The following is a 23,309-nucleotide window of genomic DNA, read 5'->3' as shown; positions in this document are numbered from 1 at the left end:
CTTATAATGGACATAGGTCAACTTGATCTTTCTCAGTAATTTCTAAAACTTTTTTTAAAAATTGAAGTAGTTGATTTACATAAAACATTTTTATATCTTTTTGTCCCCAGATGGTAAAACTGATAACCTGAGCCACTTTTAATCTAATTCGGCCTCTAATTGGCTTATTTTGCTAAGCACACAGATGAAATAATCTTATTTTAAAAGGTAGAAATGAATACAATTTTAATAAAAGAATTAACACAATTTAATCAATGTAAATGTCCTTTTGATCAACAGAAGTAATGACTCTTTCATGTGAAAAAAAAAATACGGGTACAATCTAATTTACTTGGTCCATGCTCCCACAGTCCTGATTTAAACTACCATTTGGTAGTTAATATTTTCAAAATAAATACTTCTAAATTCCATTATTTAAAATGTGTAGTTTCTCAGTGTACTTAAAGCTTTCTACCTGTGTTAAGACTTGGAAAATTTTTTCTCTTCAATTTCTCATAAAAACCAGAAGATACTTTTTATTGTGAAAGGTCTGATAAACCCTAAGGCTACACTGGATAGTCTGCATACTTACAATTACGTAAGTGGTTTTGAATATCTTTTACTTTTATCTCTACATTCCTGAAAAATATCCTTATGCCAAGTTAAGTCATTACAAAAATAAGTTCTCAGTTAAATATAGGAGTTCCTACAGCTTGCTGGAAAATGAGGTGTAACTGCATTAAAATAATTTCTTATATCACTCGTCTTCTGCACATGCAAAATTGCCTTCTTTTTTATGTTTCTAATCTTCAGAAATGTTAATTCTTTGTGCCATTAGCTATGGAAGAAATGTAAGTTAAAACAACTGACACTTTACCTTTATTAAATCAGTCCCTAGCCCCACCCCGCAAAGAGCAAATCAGCAAAGAATGTACAGCTATAAAACAGCTAGTTGTGGTGTAGGCTGAAAATCTAAACTCTTGATGGTAGACACTGCTGGCTGCCTACCCAATATCCACTCTCCCCTCTTTTCTAACAGAACCATTTTTGGTAGGAGTGACAATATGCTCACCTGAAAAGTTAAATTTTCCAGCTTTCTTTTTAAGTAGAAGATGCCATAACTCTGACAAATAATATACAAGTTGAAGAGTTTTACATAACACTTTGCTCCCCTGGTACAGACCTCCAGAAGTGGTGGTACATTTTTATCCTCCCTGGAATGCAGATTTGAAGTAAGAGATAAAGCAACCATATCATGACCAGAGAAGGATGAAAGCTACACACAAACACTGATGAAAGAGAAATCTGGATGCACCTAGGGCATCTGAGATGTTGTAAACCTGCTGCCCTAGCCCTAAGCTCCTCAGACAAGAATTATTTTATAAGAAACAAAAATAAATTTGTAATTTTTAAAACCTCAGTTAAGTTTCAAATGCAATATTAACTGATAGACTCTTATGACTTGCAACCCTATGCTTGGGAACTTCTGGTCAAAGAAAGGAAAAAGCTATGTGCATGAAGGTATTCATGGTAGCATTTTCTATATTGGATTAACACTGAAAGATTACATATTCAACAATGAGAGAATGTTTAAATTATGGTAAAATACAACTTAGACTACCATTGAAAAATCAGTTTTATGAAGACACAACAGCAGAAAAGACTGAAATATAAAATTATATCTGCTCCATTTATAAAAAGTAGCAAAACTATTGGTTGCCTGATCCACAGTTATTCCTAATCCCCTTTTCCTTTTCCACTTCCCATTAGAAAGACTGGAAAAGCTTACAGTTTCATTTCCCCAGTTTTCCTGAAGTTAGAGGTGATGATTTTATACACTTATGATCAACAGATGAAGACAAATCTGCTGTGGATTTCTAGAGAAGGTTTTGCTTTTATGAGAAAAGGATCAGATGTGGAAGGCTCTGCCTTTTTCCTCCCTTTTCCTGTCTTGAATAGAGACACATTGCTCTGCACTGTAGGGGCATCTTACCACGAGGGAAAAGCTAAGACTCAGAGACCTTGGTATCGTGGAGTCACTGAACCAGTGCCAGTAGCCAGCTCCTCCAGACGTCTTGCTGTGTAAGAAAACAAATCCCTGTGTGAAAAACCATTGCTACTTGGATCTCCTGTTACTTAACATAGGAAACATTCCCGCCTGATATAGAAAGAGATAAATTATAAGTGATATGAACAAAAGATGTGGCAGAAAAATGAAAAGTCAATAATTAGGATGTTACTGAAAATTACTTGCAACGAAAAAGTTTTGTTTATGCAATAAAGTATTTAAAAATAAAAGTTCTGAGCTTAAAGGGAAAACCTTAGGCTAATCTTGCTGCTGATTATGAATACATGTGCCACATAATCTAGATGATTAAGGACATTTATCCATTGTCTTTTGTTCTGTTCAAGAGTCAAACAAAATTTTAACAATCAAAACACATTTTCAATAAAATTTTATATGTATATATGTAAATGAACAATGAAACAGCACCAAGGGCCTTTGTACAATTTCACACAGTTTCTGTGCAGAATGCTTCATCAATAAATGGCATTCAATTTGTTTTAAAAGCATGTGACTACAGAAAACTGTTTAAACTATTCATCAAAACTGGGTAAGATCTTTCAAAGATACGTCAAATATTGAAAAAACACTATCTTCTGAATACCAACTTGAGTCGCACAGGTTAAGATGAAGACTCTTCACATTGTGCTGAAGATGTGATGCAATCTGCACTTGAACTGGCATCGCACTTCCTAAGACTCAGGCTGTCTTCATCACAAGTACCTCCTATCCCTGAGAGATCAGCTACATCAAGATGGCTCATCAGCTAAGTCACGCTGGTCAAAATACCTAGTAAAAAAAGAATGTAATGTATGCTTAAAAATACTAATTGCAGCACTACTTTTTTTTTTTTTTTTTGAGGGAGGTAATTAGGTTTATTTATTTACTTGATGGAGGTACTGGGGATTGAACCTGGGACCTGCCAGCTAAGCTATACCATCCCCCTCACAGCACTACTTGTAATAGCAAAAGGCCACAAACAAGCCAAATGTCCATCAATAGACTGGTTTGATAAACTACAGTACATTTACACTGTGGAAAACCGTGAGGCTTTCATAAAAAAGGAATGAGGAAAATATCTGCACTGCTACCATGTGATTTCCAGGATTTATTAAATAAAAAAAACAAGGTACAGAATGATATGTTTTGCATGCTACCTTTTATAAGTATGCGCAGGAATGCCGATATATTGTTACATATGCTTATAGTTTTTAAAAGAAACAATGAATGAAAGGATAAATTGAAAATTAATAATAAAATGGATAACTGCAAAAGGGAGAAAAGGGCTACAGGTAAAGGTGGATTGTAAAATGCTCCAAAATGTACCCTGAATTGTAATTTTAACTTTGGAATAATGTAAATGTTTTATGAAATTAAAAAATAAGATTAAATTAAAAAGAAAAAATAACTAATCAAACTCCACCAAATTAATCTCCTCCTATACCAAGTTGGTAGCATAACCACACAAAGAAGAATAATTTCAGGTGACCTTAAATGTGATATTCTGATATATGTCCTTAGTGAGATATATCAGAGATAAAAAGAACTGCAAAGAATTCTTAAAATGATTTCAATAGTTTCACTATCAGTAAAACTGTTAGTATTATTAATCTGAAACTATGACATACAAATTGTAGGATAAAGCCAAGGATTATATTGTTAGAAACCAGAATTTTCAGCATTGAAGAACAGAAATATAACATCAGAGAACAGTTAAATAATCTTAAATTAGAACTGAAATATCAATTTGAACTCATGATTTTATTTTTCTCTTTCTAAAAAATACTTCCCAGCTCTGTTGATTGAAAAGGCCTAAACACAACGACCAACCTAGCAACAACGAGCTTCCCTAATGTCCAAATTGTGGGCTCTAGATACCATTTTCTACTTTAAGGGAGGAACCAGCACTCCCAGGAGAAAAATGAGAGTCCAGATCTGGAGCCAGAAGTGTCCAAGATACATCTGAATCATTCTGACATACTAGAAAGTAAGAAAGCTATAAAATAAAAAGAACACAAAGGTTATAGAACAAAAAGCATAAGAATTGATCTGCAGGGCTCCATACTTAATATAAGTATGCATATATTATATTTATATACACACAAACATAAGAATTTAGAATATGAAAACATCTTCAAATAAATTTTAATTTATTTAATTGATCCAACAAGGCTCCAAAGAGAACAACGTGAGTATCAGAAAGCATAATGGCTGCAATACCCCTTTACCTGAATGTGGTCAACTTTCTCACTAGTAAAAGTGGGACATCATGTGCTTCCTGATGTGGCACAGCAGCTCACACGGAGTCTTGTCAAACAAGCAAAATCATTATGTATATTCAAGCCTCGAGACCTACTTCCCAGTTTCCAGAAAATACAGAGGCTAGATGAACACACTGACTACCACTATGAAGACAGCTGTCAAAACAAATTTGTGGGAAATTTTACAAGTCAAAGGACCCAGTTTCTTCAATAAATAAATGGCTAAGAAAAAAACTCAAGGGGCTAATGGGGAGACTTAAGAGACATCAGACAAATGCAATGAGTGCCTCCTACTTGGATCCCGATTTGAACAATTCAAACACACAAAGACATCTTGGGGACAATTAGGGAATGTGAAACACGGACCGGACATTAGACAATACCACAGAGTTGTTATTAAATTTATTAGGTGTGATATTACAGTCATGTTTTTAAAAAGTCCTTATCAGTTAGATACACTAAAACAGGAGAAATGACATGTTGAAGATTTGTTTGAAATACAAAACAGATGGGATAAACCAGATACCCTGGTGAAGAGTTAGCAATTGTTGAACCTGGGTGATGGATTAGTCTGGGGGGTTTATTCTACTATATTTGTATGTGTTTGAAAATCTCCACAATAAGAAACTTAAAAAAAATAATTATCAATGGTAAAATAAGCAAGGTGGCTGATATTTAAGGGATCCTGTTTGAACAAGATCCCACTCATCTGACCAGGTATTTCTATGAATTAGCAATTACTGCCTTAAAGCTATCAAAACAAACAAAACCAACAACAAAAAACACAAGATTTATAACAATACCTGATACTTACATTGAAGCTGCTACTGCAAAGAGTCAAGGCCTAGGTTATCTTTTTTTTCAAACTTGCTGTAAGTTTTCCTAAGTGAAGCCTATACCTTCAGAAACTTCTGTCCTAGAACTTTTTTCCTATTTTTACCTAACTTTTTGAGGAAAAGAAATAATCATGACCTACTACACTTGGACATTTCTTCTCTCATAAAGTCAGATGATATGTTTAAATCTTGATTCTATTAAGTACTAGCTTACTGAAACAGCAGTAACTATCATCAGCATAATTATTACAGATCAAGAAACTACATGCTGAATATGTGTGTACTCTGAAAAAGTATCTTGTTTATGCGAGTGAAAAAATGAGCATGGGATCACTTATCTTCTCAATGTTTAAATATATTATAAAGCTTTGAAAAGTTACTAGCATTGGAATAAAAACACTGACCAATGAACAAAAATATGAAGCCCAGAAAGAGACCTAAAATAAGTATGCATATATTATATTTATATACACACAAACATAAGAATTTAGAATATGAAAACATCTTCAAATAAATTTTAATGTAAGAAATGAAATCAAATGCATACTACATAAAAATATGCCCCAATTGAAAATGAACATAAGACACAAGCAATTTTTTAAAAACTGCAATAAAATGAAACATATTTTACCCTTACAGATAAAACAAAAGCAAATAAAAATTATTTGTATCTTTTTTATTATTAGAATGGAAGTTTTTAAATCAACTGAAAATGCCCAGTGTTGAACAGGAGAAAGGCACCTCATTGACACTTTAGTGGGAACACAGAGTGGTATGATCTTCCTGGAAGGCAAACGGGCAATAAATGTCTCAGTTTTAGAAGTATATGCAAGCCCTTTAACTTATTTCTAGGAATTTACCCTTAGGAAATAATAGAGCTGTACGTATAAGGATCTTCAATGCAGCATTATAGAGAAAAACTAGGAATAAAGGGAATTGTGATACATATAATATTGTTTCCTCATACCCCAACTTCCTCACTGTAAAATGGGAACAATATTCTCTATTACCATTAATAATGCTATTATAAAGCAAGAAGCCAAGGATTACTTACCTGCTAACCAAGCAGATTAATAAATTCAAAGCAGGAACCCTCTCATCATCTTTGCTGTCCTAAAAAGAAAGTTTAAAATGTAATCTGTTGTCCCCCAATATTTTTGAAACAAGTTTCCTTTCAAGATGTGAAACATGAACATTTTATTAGATAGTAATAATCATGTGAAAATAGAAGACATCAAAGAAAAAGGAGAAACTGTAGAGTTAATGATTCCTTGAGAAACATACTACCATAAACAAGACACAAAGCATACTGGGAAAACAGAGGATGGAGAGATTCTTTAAAATTGTGAGGATCAGGGAAAGCATCACAGAACGTGGTAGGATATGAGCCAGACTGGGAAAAGTAAATGATATTCAGATGCAGACTGGAACAGAGTGAAAAGGCACTTCTGGAGAGGGTAATAAAGTCTAGGAACATAGCACAGGGAATATTTACTAACAAGTACATTTTGCTCAGAGTACAGGCCATATAAGTTAGTTTGGGCCCTCTCATGGATGTTTGATGAAAATATTTTGGAATAGCCAATGGTGAACAAGTACACATTTTGCGGAGGGGAAAAGAGGAATGAAAAAAAATCAGAAGTGGACTTAGTCAGGCATCAAATTAATTTATATTGTACTGCTGCAGTTATGAGTTAGAGGAAGGGTCTGATTGGAGAAATTTAAAATGATCATTGTGCCAGGGATTGTTAGTTGACCACTCTAACTCCTTGTCTCCCTCCGTTATTTAGCAAATGAAGCTCATTTTCAGCAGGGCACACTGTGACCCAATTAAAAGTCATCATTTCCCATAGTTCCTTATGGCCATGTGACTAAATTCTGGCCCATGAGCTATTTTGACCAGATGTGTTTGTGGAACCTCTGGGAAGCCTCTTTAGAGAGGATGACCACCTTTTCTTCTTTCCAGCTCCCTACAATGAAATACAATGGCCAAAGCCCCAGCATCCATCCTGGATTACGAGGCGAGCCTGAGGATGGAAGCTGCATGTGGCAGAACCCTAAGGCCTGGGCTACTGCCATCTTAGACCTCACCTGCCGACCGTCAGGCTTCCTTTGTCTGAGAAAAATATTTCCATTTTATTTAAGCTACTGTTATTTTGGACTCTTCTATTATGTAGCTAAATCTAATCCTGACTAATAAAATATTTCACGTTTTCCTATTTCATTGGACTCACTCTTTATCACCACATAAATTGTGAGTGCTTTTGATCTGAAACAGTAAAGTCTGAACTTACCACTAAAAGCCTCACTTCAGAGCACCTTCTTGCAAGCTGCCGAATCAGTGAATGAGCCTCCGGTAATAAAGGTTTTTCAAGGCAAGCCAATAAAGCATAAAGCCATCTTCCCTAAACAGAATTTTAAAAAGTAATAAGTAGGCAAACTACACCATAAATTTAACTCAATCACTAAACTATACCTCAGAAAGGTTATATCAAGTTATATTTCCACCAGCAGTATACATGGCTGCGTTTATTCTGAGCAACACATCACTTTGGGGAATCTTGAAGAACATTAGAACAAAGTTTAAATAGCAATTTGTCAATTCCCAGTACCTCCAATAAATAAATAAACCTAAATGCCCCCCAAATTATAAATAAATAAATAAATAAATAAATTTAATTAATAGCAATTTGTGCAACACACTAAGTTAGCTCCTCAAGCAACCACAAATCAATAAGGCTTTCTCTTAAATAAGAAAATTTACATCCAGCTTTCTTTTACAAACAGTAAGCAAGATTCTCTTCTACATGAAAAAAGCTATTATACATTTTAACTTGACTCAAATTTTCAGGGATACATTTATGATACAAAGCTGACATTCAGGTGGTCAAATGTCCTCTACAGTTAGAAGGTACTTAAACCTCTACTGACTAAGGTGTATCTATACTGAAAGGTTCCTTTTCTCAAACTTAGTGAGCACACTCTGACAATAATAAAAAATATAAGCAAAATCCCAAACCAAATAGCTGAAAATCTTCTTTCATAACTTCACACTTGGATGGCAAAATAAGGCTGTATTTCTCAAAAAATATTAGACAAGCAATCCCCAAAAAAGAAATAATTAAAAGGTCTCTCTCTCTCTCTCTTTTTTTTTTTTTTGGTAGTTTATGATTAGCAAACTTCCTGTTACACAGGTTTTTACTTAAACATTGATATTCTCAGTACTAGAGTACTAATGGTATGCTTACTTAGACAGAGGAATTGAACATTGTTGATTTAAAAGACAGATTACTCAAAATAAAACTCAAAGGATTAACTAGGTTAAAATTTAGTAAATCAGTTAGCATTGGTTCAGAAACACTTTAATGGTTCCTCTGGCAAATATAGCTCTACTTTTTGGTAATATGTTTTCACCAATTAACAGGAAAAGCCAAAATTATCTCCCTCTTGAGTGAGGAATCTTTAAAAGTTAAAAAAAAAAAATCCAAAAATTTTTACAACAAAGAGAATTTAAAAAATAAAGATTAAAGGAAGACACAGAGAATAGGTCAGATAAATAATACTGGTAAAAGGTCGCTATCAGACAGAAAGAATTGATATAGAATTTAAAGTTCTAGATTCCACTAAAATAGTGGCCTAAGAATATGAACAAAGTTATCTACTGAAGGTGTAGCTAATATACCAATCCATGGAAAAATTTTTGTGTTATGATAATAAAACATACTACATTTACTTTGAAGCACTACTATATATTTACTAAACTTGAAAAATAAACACAAATTATGAAATGTTAGCTTGAACCACGTGGAACTGCTGATAATCAAATGTTTTCAACCTACAAAAAAGAAAATTTCATATGGTTCAACTTAAAGTAGGGTTGTAGGGAAGAGAAATAAATTGAAGAATCCATTGCTGGTGTTACACACTGGTTCAATTCTTCTGGAAATTAATCTGGCAGGATGTAACAAAGGCTTCCGACACCGTGATCCAATAATTCTATTCTAGAAACATCTTAAGAAATAATAAAAAAATAAACCAGTATAAATGTTTATAATTTAGTCATGGAAATAAAAAGATGCAGTACTACCAATTCTGGAGTAAAGTCTCTTTCTCCAAACCAATTACTCAGATATTCCAAGACACTAGTTACTGTTGCCTAAAAAAAGGAGGAAGGAGATGGAAGAATAGTATTAGTAATAAAACACAAGTTCAACCTGAGTTTCACTAAGTTTAGTTAGAAAGCAACTGTTTAAAATGGCCTCATTCTTCAGACTTCCAGAGAATGCTGTGACTATTCAGTAATTTGATTAGATGGTTCACTCAGTGAGAAGAGGCTTCTTAGACAAATATGCTTTCAAGTATCAATACCTCAGTTTAAATCCTAGGATTTAGTCTGCAGCTACTAATCTAGTTTGTAAATACTTAAAAAATTCCGTATCTCTTAAAAAAATCTTTGCATGAATACCTTTAGCTCGTTTTCATTAAATCAAAGTACAAACCTAAAGAGAAAGCTGGAAAAAGATCAGTTTTAAAGCCATGCAGATAGAATTGAACAAACCTGAAAATATTATCTGACAAATTCAAATATAGATGGACACTTTAAAAAATCACTCATTGAATTTAGTATAACTACTACAGTATCTTAATGTAAATGATCAAGTAAAGAAGTATATGATTTACATCAGAGTATGACTCTTAAAAAAGAAATCTATCTTCCAAGGGTACGCAATGCTAATGTGAAGGCAAAACAAAGTTTTTATTTGCTCTTTAAATGGATAAGAGAGTTCCCAGTCCTGAAAGACTGAAAAATCAAAGTCCATATTTCTTCCCTTTTGATCCAAGAAATTCTCTTATTTCATTCTTAATATAATGTGTAGGACATCTGGAATGAGAAATAGCAATCTAGCCTTAGCATTTATTTCAAACCCCAGAATCTAAGACTTACAACTGAAATGTATACATGGCAATAGTTTAGCACTATAATCAAGACCACGAGTTCTGAAATTAAATCAACCTGGAACTGAATCCCAGCATTGCCATTAAAACTTGCTGAAAAACCACCTGCACATGACCTAATCTCCAACTTTGTTTCCCCAACTATAAAAAATGGATCATTAATAATAATCCCCCATTTTAGTGAGGATTAAATAAGAACTGTTAAAGAGTTTAGGACAGGGTCCTACATACTGTAAATATTCAGTAAATGTATTCAAATACTTTAACACACACTGCAAACAAACGAATGCATATATTCTCATTATTAGATTGATTTTACCTGATTCATTCTGCTAACAATACTAAGCAAGGGAGGAAAACCAATCTGAAAGAAAAGCAAGACTCAAATTTACTAAATGGTGTTATAAGGAAGGGCTTCATTTTTTTTTTTTCAAACTGGTGAATTTCTCAATACACTATTATTTAAAAACAAAGGATAGATAAAAGAAAATTTTTTCATTGTCCATTACAATAAAACATTCCATGAACTACTAGGTTGGTAATGCCCAGGAAAATATTGTCTTGAAATCTGAATAATGGAAATTTAAAAATAAAGAATGATTTTAGTAATTAAGATATTAAAGTATGAAATTTTCAAAAATGACACTGATATTAGTATGTTGTACATACTTCTTCAAAATCATCAGCTAAAGCTAACATTTTCAGGAATTAAGGGCTTTTGGATGAGTTTTTTCAAACGTAATCTGCTTCAGTTAAAAAAAGCACTTTGGAGTTTATGTTGGGAGCCATAATTATGAAAACAGCACTGATTCGTGAGAAAGTTAGCAGAACATGCATTAAACTCCGATGTTCTTAGATGGTTTTTCACATGGTATATTTCACTTGTATACATTTTGTAATAAACTAAATATATTTTAATTCTTTGTCAAATTAAAACATTGTGAAACATAACATTAGGGATATTACCCAAAAGAACACAGGTTGTATATGAAATAGTGTCAAATTAGCTTCCTTAGAGATTTGAATCTGTCTACACTCCCACCACCATATGTAAGAGTACCTGTTTTCCCAGCCCTGTTAACACAGTATATCAAACTTTCTTTGCCAATATGTTATATGAAAAGCACCAACTCAGTGGAGTTATAAGCTATATTTCTATTATAATTGAGTTTGGGCATCTTCTCATATAAGAACAATTTGTATTTCCTTTCTGTGAGATGTCTATTTGTCTCCTTTGCAATTTTTTAAAAAATTGGGTCTTGGGTCTTATTTAGTGATTTTTAGAGCTTTTGCATTTTGAGGATAAACTAATTTTAAATGGGAAAAACACAAAGTGGTACCTCATAAAAAACAATAAATACCTATTCAACAGAACAACATAGTATAGGGAGTTACCAGTAATGCAGATGTATTCAGTGGGTTTCATAGCAACATCTGCAAACTCGAGGGCAGGTGAATCCTGAAGGACAAGAAGCAGCTGGCCCCATAATTTATGATTAAAATAAAGCCATGTGAAATTTAAATATACCCTCAACATTTGTCTCCAGAAAACGCAAATTTACTAAACATTTTTAAGCACCTAATTATGTCATATGTTTTCCTTTGTTTCCCTAACTACTCATAACTCATTGTTGGTCCCATGTCTCATCATTAAAAAAAAAAAAATCCTGTCTAACTCAAAAAATTATTTAACAGCTAAAACATGAGATATGAGGCCATCTCTAAAAAAGTCACAGTACATTGTTTTATAAGCTAGGCTGCCAATTTTTAAGTCAAAGAGCCAATAAACTAAGTCAAGGATTGGCAAATATTGTCTGTAAAGAGCCAGACAATGTTTTATGCTCTGCACGCCACATGCTGTCCCAGTCACATACTACTTTTTTTTTTTTTAACAACTCTTTAAAAACATAAAAACCATTATGTTTTTATGTTTAGCTCACGGGCTGTATAAAAACAGGATGCAGACTGGATTTGGCCTAGGCTGTTATTTTCTGAATCTTTATACTAAGTCACGTACAAAGTTATAACCTTTTTTGGTTTGTCTGGCCACATTATCACCTACTTGCACGTAATCGATTCCAGGACTTTCACTTGCAGCTGGTCCAGCAGCCCCTTCAGCACATAACCTTTCACCCAGACAAAATTTTTTCCAGCCTTCTTCATCTTCAGATTTTGGCTAAAAGGAAAAAAAAAAGATTTTACTTACTCCAATGTATTTTTTTAATACTGAATAGTGAAAATAGAAGTGAGGATTCCTGCATATTCCCACCACCTCAATACAAAGATATAGTGCCTGTTATTGTGTGAATTGTGTACCCCCCAAATTTATATGTTGAAGTCCTAACCTCTAGTACCCTGAAATGTGACTATTTGGAGACTGGCTAAGTTGAAATAAGCTAATGAAGGTGGGTCCTAATCCAATCTAGCTGGCATCCTTGTAAGAAGCGGAAATTTGGATGAAGAGACGTGAGGGACATGTGCACACACAGGAAAAACCACGTGAGGACACAGCAAGAAGATGGCCGCTTGCAAGCCAAAGAGAGACATCTCAAGAGAAACCTACTGAAATCTTGATCTTAAGGCTTCTGGCCTACAAGGCTGTGAGAAAATGAATTACTGTTAAGTCACAGTCTGTGGTGTTTTGTTACAGCAGCCTGAGCAAAATAATACAGGACCCAAGTGGTCACACATACGTGGGACGTGTTTAGCCTGAATCATACTTTAATTGACGCTGACAAGCAAGAGAGTGTCCAAAAGAGGGTGACAAAGATAGAAATTGGTATGGAAAAAAATACACTAAGAATGCTTATAAGAACGAAGGATGTATACTGCAGAGAAGATTACATACTTCCTTACATTGTCAGATGAAAAAAGCAGGACCATTCAGCTCAATAAGGCTATCTTAATTTTTTAATTTAAAAAATTATTTATTTTTATTGAAGTATAATTGATTTACAATATTGTCTTGGTTTCAGGTGTAGAGTACATTGATTCAGTTAACAGAACAATTTTTATTTGGACACATCACTTTGCAAATTACTTTACATATATGTAGTTTTTCCCTTGAGAATGAATAACTTTCATTAGAGTCTCAGAATGAATATGAGATCCCAAAAAGGTTGAAACCTGTTGTCCTAGAACAATAAATCCATCTCTTCCCATTACTCCTTTAGGTCAGAGACTGTTTCTACTTCAGGTAGCATTGAAAACCCTGATTATTAAATATAGTGGGTGCTTAATAAATGGTTGGATAAATCAATCAGTCAATGTTTACATTTACATAGTTGCCATCAGAGTGTGCTTTAAAAATTCTTCACATTATTATTTACATAATGTTTACATCTGCCATGATGAACGCACGTTATTGCTATGTAATAGTCCACTGTTTTGATGGACGATCTTCATTTTTGAATCAATTGTGCTCAATCATTTACATTTTTGACAAAATTTATCACCACAATGTTATTGTTACAGCTTCTTTTTGAATTAGCAAGTATGTACCCAAAAGTCCTTACCCTAACCAAGAAAAAAAAAATGTCTACCTACCTACCACCTTTTCCCTCTTTTTACAAGGAGGCCTCACAGCACAGAGAAAGGCTTTAGAGTTAGACAAAGTTTGGTTTGAATCTCAGCTATACCTTCTATGAGTTAAATGATCTTGGGCAAGTGATGCTAGTGCCTTTCACACTTTTCCTAGAGCAGAGCTTCCAGCTGATAGGGAAGCATATAGAGAGGTCACAATGATCTCTCAGCTTTCAGCTGGTATCTGAGGCTATGGGAGCAGCCTCCTTCATTTATCCCAATGTGTCATCATATAAAACATGTTAGGAAGCACTGCCTAGAGGAGGCTTCAAAAATCTGAAATCTATAAACTACCCGAAACTATGAGCAAAATTGGATGCAAAGGTGCATTTTTTTCCCTCTGAAGATAAATAGCTTTCATGTGATTCTCAGGAAGAGTATGAGATGCCCTAAAACGTTAAAAGTATTGTTCTGAAACAATGTATCCATCCCTTCCCCAGCACCCCCACTAGATATAACAGCTCTTCAGTAGATTATGTATGTCTGGATGTAACATATCTACTAAAGAGCTTAAAATTGTATCTAAGCTGATAAAATGTAGGAAACACTACTTTCCAATAAGCATGACAAACTTTACTAAAATGTCATTCACTGGTATTGACACCATTACTTCATTAGGAAAATCCAATAAGCCTTTATTCAATCTTTTTGTAAATACTGAGAATGTATTTAATTTCCTAAAAGGAAATGTCTAGAAGAAACCTTAAAAGCATGTAGAGACCTATCCAAAGTCTTTCAAGATGCTGTGGATTAAAACTGTCATAAAAATATTTTCTATTACTGATTCTGTATGTTTTAGGCTACCAAGATAATGGAATTATTACTATCAATGGTAGATGGGAGAGAATGAAAATCATATGGATTTAGCAAGTGAACCTTTAAGGACTGGAAGTAAATATGGACTATTTCAAATAGTTATACATTGTGCAACCTAAACAGAGAAACTTACATACCATGGTCACGTTACTATCCAACTGTTGTGATTTCCAGTGACTCCTATGTCTGTTCACGCTCTAAAGGAAGAAAAGTCACACAAGTGATCTTCAGAGAACACATAACTGAAATCAACTGCAGTACAACATTCTAACAATCCTAAAACTAGGAAAATATGTTTCAAACTGTATTGTGTCTGATAATTCCAGTAATAATGTAATAATTGAATCATAAGTATTTTATCTTTCTACATTAGAATCCCAAGCCATATTTTTCCAACTACAGTCTCAGAAACAAATCTGAGGGAGGGAAGGGTTTAGTGTGATTAGATGATGAAAATACACTTACCTGCCGAACAGCTGAAAACTGTGCCACTTGTTGCTGTTGCCACTGAAGTGTAGGGGAATATCCTTCAGGGGCAGGCTGGCATCCTGACAGCTGGAGATCAGTTCAAAACATTAGAATCAATGTTAGTGTTATAACTAGAATCTGTAACTTTGCCTCTGCAAAGTAAAAGGAGGATCAGGGTGAAAAGTGAATAATAAAGCAAGTAAGACTATACAATAAAGACAGTATTCTTTGCAGATGCAAAAGAAGAAGCACTTAATTATTCACTTAATTATTTATGTCTGAGTTTAAAACGTTAGGAAAAGACCCTTATATAGTCACCTCAGTAAGAGCAATCCAGAATGGTTCACAGTTGGAGTTTCTAAGAAATTGAAATATGAGCCCTGATGATATAATCTAGTCCTAGCTTTCTGTAATGGCAAAACACTTTATATTTTAATAAGTTTTTAAAATTCAATTTTATTCATTTGGGGGGGTGTAATTTGGCTTTATTTATTTATTTATTTAAACGGAGGCACTGGGGATTGAACCTAGGACCTCCCGCATGCTAAGCATGCACTCTACCACTTGAGCTATCCCTCCACTACGAGCAAAACACTTCAAAACCAAAAGAGAGATATATCCCAAATAAAGAATTTTGGTATGAACAGAATGTACTCAAATATTTAAGACACTTGACTTTACAAGGACTACTTCTGTTTCCTAAAACAGCACACAGGTCACAACTGATAACATACTGTCTTGAAATAAAACATAGTGTGGTCACTTTTTAAAAGCCAGGTATACAAGACATCATCTTCCATTCAACTAAAAACCTGAAAATGAATTACATGAAACATTATAGTGTCTGGATTATAATCTCCCAATTATAAACATAGGATAAAGGAACTACTTAGGACTAAAAGGAAAGGAAATTATCACAGTTTAAAAGCTGCTGTTCTCCTTCGACCTTAGGTTAAATAGCACCTCCTCAAAGACCTTCTATGGCAACTCTACCTAAAGTTGTTCTCCCTGTTACTTACTGGTCTTTATGTGTTAATTTTCTTCACAGCAACAGTCACAATATGTAATTAATTTGTTCATTTTACTGTCTTCCCCAGGAGAATGTAAACTCTACAAGGGGTAGGGATTTTTGCTGTCATATTCTCCTGTTGTATTCCTAGTTACTTAGTAAAAACAAATGTGCTGGATAAATAAACGAATGAAAGTGTTCACAGTGGGCAGAAAAGTGTGAGATATGTGGGTTTCTATTCTTAAAAAACAAAACCCAAATTCAGAACGTGCAAACTACACTAAGATTAAATATCAGCCCAATAATAACTATGAACTGGAAAAAGTTACCTTGAAAATAAGATAGCATAGGTAAACTATTTAAAGACTCCTTTAATATTGGTGCATGTTTCTAAAGTATTGTGAGCAGATCTCCACAAATGCCGGGGTTACTGAAAGCCTCTCTGGAGGCAGTAAATGCCAACTGTCCTTTTCGGGGGAAAAGTAAAAGCAAATATCTAACTTCGTATGGAGTAGTCAAGTCTTACCTACATCATAACTGATACTGTCTGATACTATAGGAAGAAACTTGGTCTTTTTTTAATTTGTGCGGGGAAACAAATTCCCTGACGGGTAATTGAACTCACAGAAACATTCACACTTTGCTTCCTTTTCAACTTCTTTGGGTCAATTTGAGCTACCACAACATCTGGACATTGAGCTGCTTCGATCCTACAAATAAGCAAGAAATGTGATTGTTATTGTTCGTGTGTAGTAAAACAACCGACCCACTTCTACAGTTCATTATGAAGTCAGAAAAAAGTTCAGAATTGAAATCGAGGTACTAAACAATGTATTTCTGAAATTATCTGGATTGAAAGCAAAGAAATCTAAGAGCACATATCTTGTCACGAGTAATCCAAGTTTAATAAAATTAAGTTCACAGAAACTCGCTCACGCAAAGACGTCATCAAGGGAACTTGATCCCACCGGCTCGCGTGGATTGGGGACGAGAACAGAGGCGGGACTTATCACATTTCAGCGTCCAGCGGGGCACGGCGCACTGTGCCCAGGGGAAGAAAGGAAGACCAGCCCACCCGCACAGGGTCAAAGCACTCACTGGACCCGCCTCAGGTATTCCTGAGGAGTCCTCGGAGGTACGCTGGGATCGAAACCTTCGGTCAAATCGCAGGGCTCCACTGGCAACAGCCGGGGCATCAATTCTTCCACAGCTGACTCCGCAGGTACCCACGCCATGGTTTTTAATCCTGCCAGTCCCACCCAGCGCCTGCGCGAAGTCTAGGTCGCAGCACAGGCCCGCATGTGGGTACCTTTGGCGCGGAATTGAGCAAGAGGAGGGGCTTGGGGGCGCAATTGCGCATGAGCGAACCTGCTGGTTGTCCCAAGGTTAGGGCTCCGGTGGTGTAACGAAGGCTAAAACTTTAGTTCCTCGTAGAAGTGGTTCTAGAGTGTTTCTGGGTGTTACACCCTGTTCTCTCTTCTAAGTAAAGACTGAGGGTTATTAACTTTTATGCGTCCCTAGTAGTGTGGGAATTTTAATTTTTTCAGTTAATGAGCAGGTTACTGTAATGATCATTTATGGAGCTTTAAATTCTTAAACCTCTGGTGGATACATCACATGCATTTCCTCATTCAAGTTTTACAACTTTTTGAAGAAAGTAGTAGTATCCCGATTTTGTAGGAGATGAAATCGACCGAAAGAGGGGTTAAGTACTAAGTAATTATGACTTTCTTCCAAAGGGAAAGAGCCAGTTCCAACCCAGATTTATCTGAAAGCCAAGTGAACAGGGAAATTCTGCTTTCACCAGGTTTAGACTTTTGCTTATACAATCAAAGTAAGTGATTAGGGGCTTCATTGTTACTTTCATTTTGGCTCAGTGTTACAGTAATTGGCCACTCTGACATCTGAGAACTCAGTTCTCCAGCTCATCAGAGCACAAAGACAAATTCTTTGATTAGGTATTTCAATAACTCTTATCCAGAAGGTAGAAGAAAAAAGAGAAGTTAATGGTATACTTGGTAAAGAAGCAGCAGTCATATTAGACAGGTTAGGGAGGTATTCGGTCATTTTGTGGTTTGGACAATCTTGATTTTGTCTGAGTTCAGACACTATTACAGAATGGTCTTGTTTTTGTCTTGATCCTTCAGGGTCACCGAGTGGTCTTATCTGATGTTGGTGGCTGTGAAATGGTTATATTCAATAGAAGAAAAACGTGGCCTGGCATGAATGTCAGGGCAGCTCCTAACAACGACTAGGCCCACTCGATAGAGCCAGGTCAATTTCAGGCTCTCAGAGGCTGCTTTTCTCTTTCTTAGGGCTAACTGTTTTATATAGATTATCACATTTATATAAATCCTCACATTTAGTATATTGTTTTTCTAAGTGGTAATTACTATTGTTATCTTCGTTTACAGATGAAGGAAATGGCTCAGAAAAGGTTACATAACATGCCCAGTTCACACAAATAGGAAGTGGACGGAGTTAAGATTCTATTCTGGATGGTCAGACTTATGAGCCATTGCTGTAACTTATTTTGCTTCAAAAGATTCAGCTCAGCACAAATGAGAGCTTTTATGACCCACTGGTTATAGATTAGAGAGAGGCAATTAATTCAGATGCAAGGAGATCCTAGCCTTAGTATATACCTTCTGGGCATGAGCAGTCAGTCTCTTTATCTCTGAGAATGCTGTCCTTAAGCTTTGGGGTCCAGATCTATCTAACTTGAGGCCAGAAAATTAAGACAAGGTCTAGTTTAATTATGGAACACAAAACCCAAAATTTTACTCCTCTTTTAAAGTGAAAATACAAATCTAGCTCCTTCCTTTTAAAGTAGGAGTTCCCTTCTTTTCTACATGGTTTTAATAATTCTTATGTCCTTCACAAATCAAGTAAACATTAGCTAAAAAGAAAAGGAAAAAAAAAGGTAGTTAACCATGTTTTGTTTCTTTGGCTGTAAATGGTCTAAAAGCAGATCACAGGATTTCATTTGTTTAGTTTGATGAAATGAACTCTAAGTAATAATTCTGGAGTTGGTCAGAGTGGCAGAATGAAATGGTATTGGAATGAGTATAATACTGCTGGGGTACCCTGGAACAGAAATGATTGCTGTTTAAACAAGAACTAGAAATTCAATACCAATTCTTGTCAGCACTGAAAGAGGAAAAGACAGGCATGAAATCAACATTCAGTGTTGTAGGTTTTAAATGGACATCAGCACCCTGACCTTGGATATGCTACTTAAACTCTCTTATCCTTACATTCGTTATGTACGGAGATTGGACTAAATGAACACTAAGGTTTATTTGAGTTTAGAATTCTACAACTTTATGTGTAATTTATTAATCAGCCTATTTACTATCATATCTGACATGACTGTGGTCATTGTGTGTGCAGACTAGAACACCAGACAGATATAAGTATATGGATTCGACACACTACTGAGGCTGAGGATTACTTTTTCTAGTGAGTAGTCCCCAAATACTTGGCCAGTGCCTTATAATGTCACCATCTGAACAAATGGAAGAGAATCCATGTTAGAAACAACTGCAAGTGCTTTATTTACCTTAGAAAACAGATTAAACCAAAAAGAAAAAGTAGAGGTGAAAGCTCCATCTGGTGGTGACCATATAGAATTTCAAGTTTGCATTATTATGCTTCACCTGACTGCATACTACTGGAATCTCCAATTTGGAAACTTCTGTGGGTTCAAAAGTAGAAAGGAAAATATTGGCTGTTACACATTAACTAGTGATAAATATAACTAATGACTAAAGACAAAGTCATAGGTTGTTTAGAATACCTGCCTTCCAGATGGTCCCAGAAAAAAGTTCCAAGGTCAAATATCTTTGGGAAATGTATGAAAATGCCACTGTTAAAGATTCACAATAAATATCAGCATGTTAAAACTTTTGACAAGTCAAGAGACCTATTTTACATAATTTAACTTTTCCTGACTTTATTTGACCACAGTACCTCTCCCACTCTTTCTTTTTAATATTCTCTGGCATTTTAAAAAATGACAGTTTGAAGAATTATTCAAGTCCTGTATCTTAGGATTATTTGCTTTTTAGAAAGACTTTTTTGGGGAGGTGGGAATTATGTCACATTTTATATTTTTACAGTCAATCTAAATACAAAAAAATGATGATGATGATAATTATATTTTATAATTGTTTAGTTTTTCATGCGCAGTTCATTAATATTTAAGGAACAATCATTTTGTGCCAGGACCTGCACAAGGTGGTGAAACTAAAAGCAAACAATTATAATCAGTTGCATGTTGGTAAATGTTTAACAAACATCCTTCGGATTACAGATTGATCTCAAATGCCTTGGTCCAGGGATGTCTATAGATTAAGTTAGATCCAGTAAAAATTGTTTTTGGAGAATTCCTCTTTCTCCAATTCGTAGTCTGACTCCTTTCTCGGGAGCTCAAGAAATTTTCCATTCTCTCTACTCTTCCTCAGATCAAAACCTCTTAACTTTCAGTATATCAGAAAAAAATAGTCTTCACCACATACCATCTGGGTCCAAATGGATCCTTTTTAATTTTTATATCTTTAAGTCGTTTCATGAATAATTTATACATGTTAGAATAAAGGGATATTCAGTAAAGCTGCTATGAAACAAAAGTGAAGGGATAATAGAAAGCAACTTTATTGGAAATTTAAATAAGTATCTAAACATAGAAAATTACAATTTTTATTTTACATTTTCCTAGTTTTGAAAATATATCCAAAATGGGCAATGTCCTCTAAATGCAACCACCTGCACACTACCTGTGATGCATAAGTCTGGAACATACCCATCTTGTAAATAGTGACTACAATTTTCAAAAACATCATGATTATATACCAACTTATTGTTACTTCTGGTTCTTCTTGTAGTTGCATCATCAAAACTCAAGACATAAGAATTTTTTGAAATCTTTAAAGGCTCATCATTTTGTTGAAGAGAGGGCAGCTATTTTCTTTGCTGCCTAATTGCAAAAATTTGTATTTTTAGCTTTATAAATAAGCAGACCAAAGAATTTTTAATTTCTAGATTACCTGTTTCCTTCCTATCATCTTTGTACACACAACTGTCATTAGCATTTGTCCACTTAAGAATCATATCCATAGAAGTTTATCCATATTAACATCATAAAAGGTGAAATAATATTAAATATATGTCCTTTTAGCAAAATAAGATCATCTAGATTCTTGTTGCAAAAATTTTACGTAATGAAATTATTCATTTTGAATGAATAATTATATGAGAATAACATATTTTCTTTTTGTCCTTAGAAACATATTGTTAATTCATTGATTCCTGAGTTTGAAAAATTCATCTAGGAGATGGGCATCTAAAGATTCCTAGTTTAAGATTTCACTGTCATTATTAGTTAGGGTCTAGAGTGCTATTCTCTATCTCTGCTTTCATCTTCTGAATTCTGAATTCTCAACTATATTGAATGAGAGCTAAAAGCATAGTAGAAAGATCTTGAAAGATGCTGCAGTACTTCGGGCATTGCAAAAAGAAAACTGAAGGATAATGCAATAATATTGACTTAGTTCACTATTCTATCATCTTAGGTAATTCTGTCATTCTTGCATTTTCTTATTACTTTAGTATATTTTTAAAGCATACTTTGGAACAATTAATGAGTAATAATGAAGTAATTCCATAGGTGATGAAGTAGCAGAATGTTTGAAGATGTAGGAAAAATAAGATCAGTAAGATTCCATAATGTAGCCTAGATTTACAAGAGTCCAATGAACCCATATGATAATTGCAAATAAAATGTCTTATCCTATATTTAAAAAAATGTTTTCTCTTTGTTCTTTGGAAGTCCTTAAGAAGGAATAAATGTTATGAAAAATCAAAACCTTACATATAGAACTCCCAAAATAGGAAACCTCAGAAAACTAAAGTTGGGTCCAAGAGATCCTGATATATCCAAGGGTTAAATTCTTAAACTCATTCACCTTAAAGTACATAAAGACAGATACCTTCTTTAAAAAAATTAATAAGTAAACCTAATTACCTCCCCCCACAATATTTATTTCATTGTTATAAATAGGAATTATGACTTCTTAGACTTCATTGAGCTGGATGGCTAAGATTCTGTTTTCTGGGGCCATGAAATCAATGAAATTTGGTTTATTCCTCACTGAATTCCAGGATCCCTGTGGATCCTCTCATTTACCTATAATCCTACTCATTCTTAGATCTTATTTCTTTTTTGTGAATGTCCTTATACCACCTTTATATCATGTTCCACAGCTGTACTTTCAGTGCAGAATCCTTTTTAAGGTAGCACCCTGAGCCCACTCTATTTGCAGGTCTATATAAAATTTTGGCTTTTGATTCTCATTTTCTCTTCAGGATTGTATTAAAATTTGGCGCGCAAACTTACCCTCTTTTACCTTACAAAACAAGCTTAGAGAAAGAAAAATGTATGTTTGGTGCATATCTTATTTTTTGTGAATATAAGCTTTGAAGAACAAAAGATTGATCTTTTTTTCTCTACTCTGTAAAATGCTTACAGGGCTAAGCTTTGCAGGATTTTAGTTCTCATATTTGGAATTAATTCCGTGAACAACTGCTCACTGAAGGATGGGGTTGCCTGAGACCGCCGAGGTCCAATGTCTTTCCAATCTGTTTCTGTCTGTCTCATTTTGCAGTTTTTTTCTTGGAAACAGAAGCAGAAAACGCATCAAGATTAATCAAAGATTGTAGTGTATGTGTGTGTGTGTTAGGGGAGAGAGGGGGCAGAAGCAGTGCAGGAGTAAAGAGGTAAACTGACTAGGAATATATAAATAGTATATAATCTTCCAGACCAGGGATTTTGCCTGTTTTGCCTACATCATATCACCAGCATCGCTACTGTGCCTGGCACAAAGTAGATGTCCAGTAAATATTTGTTGCACTAAGTGAAAGAAGGAACTTCTTATTTTGTTTTTTTCAGGGGAGGTGTGGTTTGTGGTTCTTGGATTCACCTAGAGCCCTAGGGTAAAGGATGCCCTAGAGGACGCCTCCATGTCTCCGGGTGAGCTTAAATTAAAAGTTCCTACCTCCTTGCGGCTACGGCGGGCGGGGAGTAGAGTCCGCTGCGGCCCTGGGAGAACCGCAAGGCGCGCCATGGCGCAGCCCCACCCTCGCGCTCTCATTCCAGGACCCGCGCCCCACTGGCGTACTGGTGTCAGGATGGTCCCTGTGGCCCCGCCCCCGGCTCCGTCCCCGCCCCTGCCCCTCCCCTTCCTCCCTGCCCCGCCCCTCTGGGGGTCCTCACCTTCCCTTGCAGTTGGTGGCTGGGTCGCCCCGCCCTCCCCACATGCCCCGCCCCTCCCCCTCCC

The 23,309-nt window shown here is 35.1% G+C and overlaps 2 protein-coding genes and 1 long non-coding RNA gene across 13 annotated transcripts in view; 1 reads left to right on the top strand and 2 right to left on the bottom strand.

The window, feature by feature from the left end:
• Positions 1-1,655: 1,655 nt before the first annotated feature.
• On the bottom strand, positions 1,656-17,326 carry GEMIN2 (gem nuclear organelle associated protein 2). Of its 6 annotated transcripts, XR_010380938.1 has the most exons (12): positions 17,071-17,324; positions 16,598-16,682; positions 14,961-15,050; positions 14,633-14,692; positions 12,160-12,273; positions 10,417-10,461; positions 9,229-9,297; positions 7,436-7,546; positions 6,196-6,254; positions 4,273-5,924; positions 2,653-2,833; positions 1,656-2,057 (listed from the first exon to the last, which is right to left on the bottom strand). XR_010380938.1 is itself a non-coding variant. In XM_010983781.3 (10 exons), the coding sequence occupies exons 1-10, from the start codon at positions 17,205-17,207 to the stop codon at positions 2,794-2,796; spliced, it is 810 nt and encodes a 269-aa protein (XP_010982083.1). In that variant the 5' UTR covers positions 17,208-17,319; the 3' UTR covers positions 2,419-2,793. The 6 variants fall into 6 exon arrangements, 2 of the variants coding, with proteins under 2 accessions (XP_010982083.1, XP_064341986.1); XR_010380937.1 differs by lacking the exon at positions 1,656-2,057 and having other exon boundaries at positions 2,419-2,833; XR_010380939.1 differs by lacking the exons at positions 1,656-2,057; positions 10,417-10,461 and having other exon boundaries at positions 2,419-2,833; positions 17,071-17,325.
• Positions 16,974-23,309, top strand: part of SEC23A (SEC23 homolog A, COPII coat complex component) — a 56,628-nt gene continuing 50,292 nt past the window's right edge. For 2 of the 6 annotated variants that reach the window (XM_031453631.2, XM_031453627.2), the window contains exons 1-2: positions 16,983-17,107; positions 22,922-23,002. The gene's annotated coding sequence lies outside the window, so the exon portion shown is untranslated. Of the gene's footprint in view, positions 17,195-22,921; positions 23,003-23,309 lie in introns of all 6 variants that reach the window. The other 4 variants (XM_031453629.2, XM_031453628.2, XM_031453633.2 and 1 more) reach the window with 3 other exon arrangements.
• Positions 19,315-23,279, bottom strand: LOC116153523 (uncharacterized). The gene is made up of 3 exons (XR_004137329.2): positions 23,028-23,279; positions 19,772-19,840; positions 19,315-19,669 (listed from the first exon to the last, which is right to left on the bottom strand). It is a non-coding gene; the product is annotated as an uncharacterized LOC116153523 (long non-coding RNA).

Source organism: Camelus dromedarius, chromosome 5, assembly GCF_036321535.1.
Source record: "Camelus dromedarius isolate mCamDro1 chromosome 5, mCamDro1.pat, whole genome shotgun sequence".
Taxonomy (NCBI): Eukaryota; Metazoa; Chordata; class Mammalia; order Artiodactyla; family Camelidae; genus Camelus; species Camelus dromedarius.
This window is presented reverse-complemented; position numbering and strand designations above follow the sequence as displayed.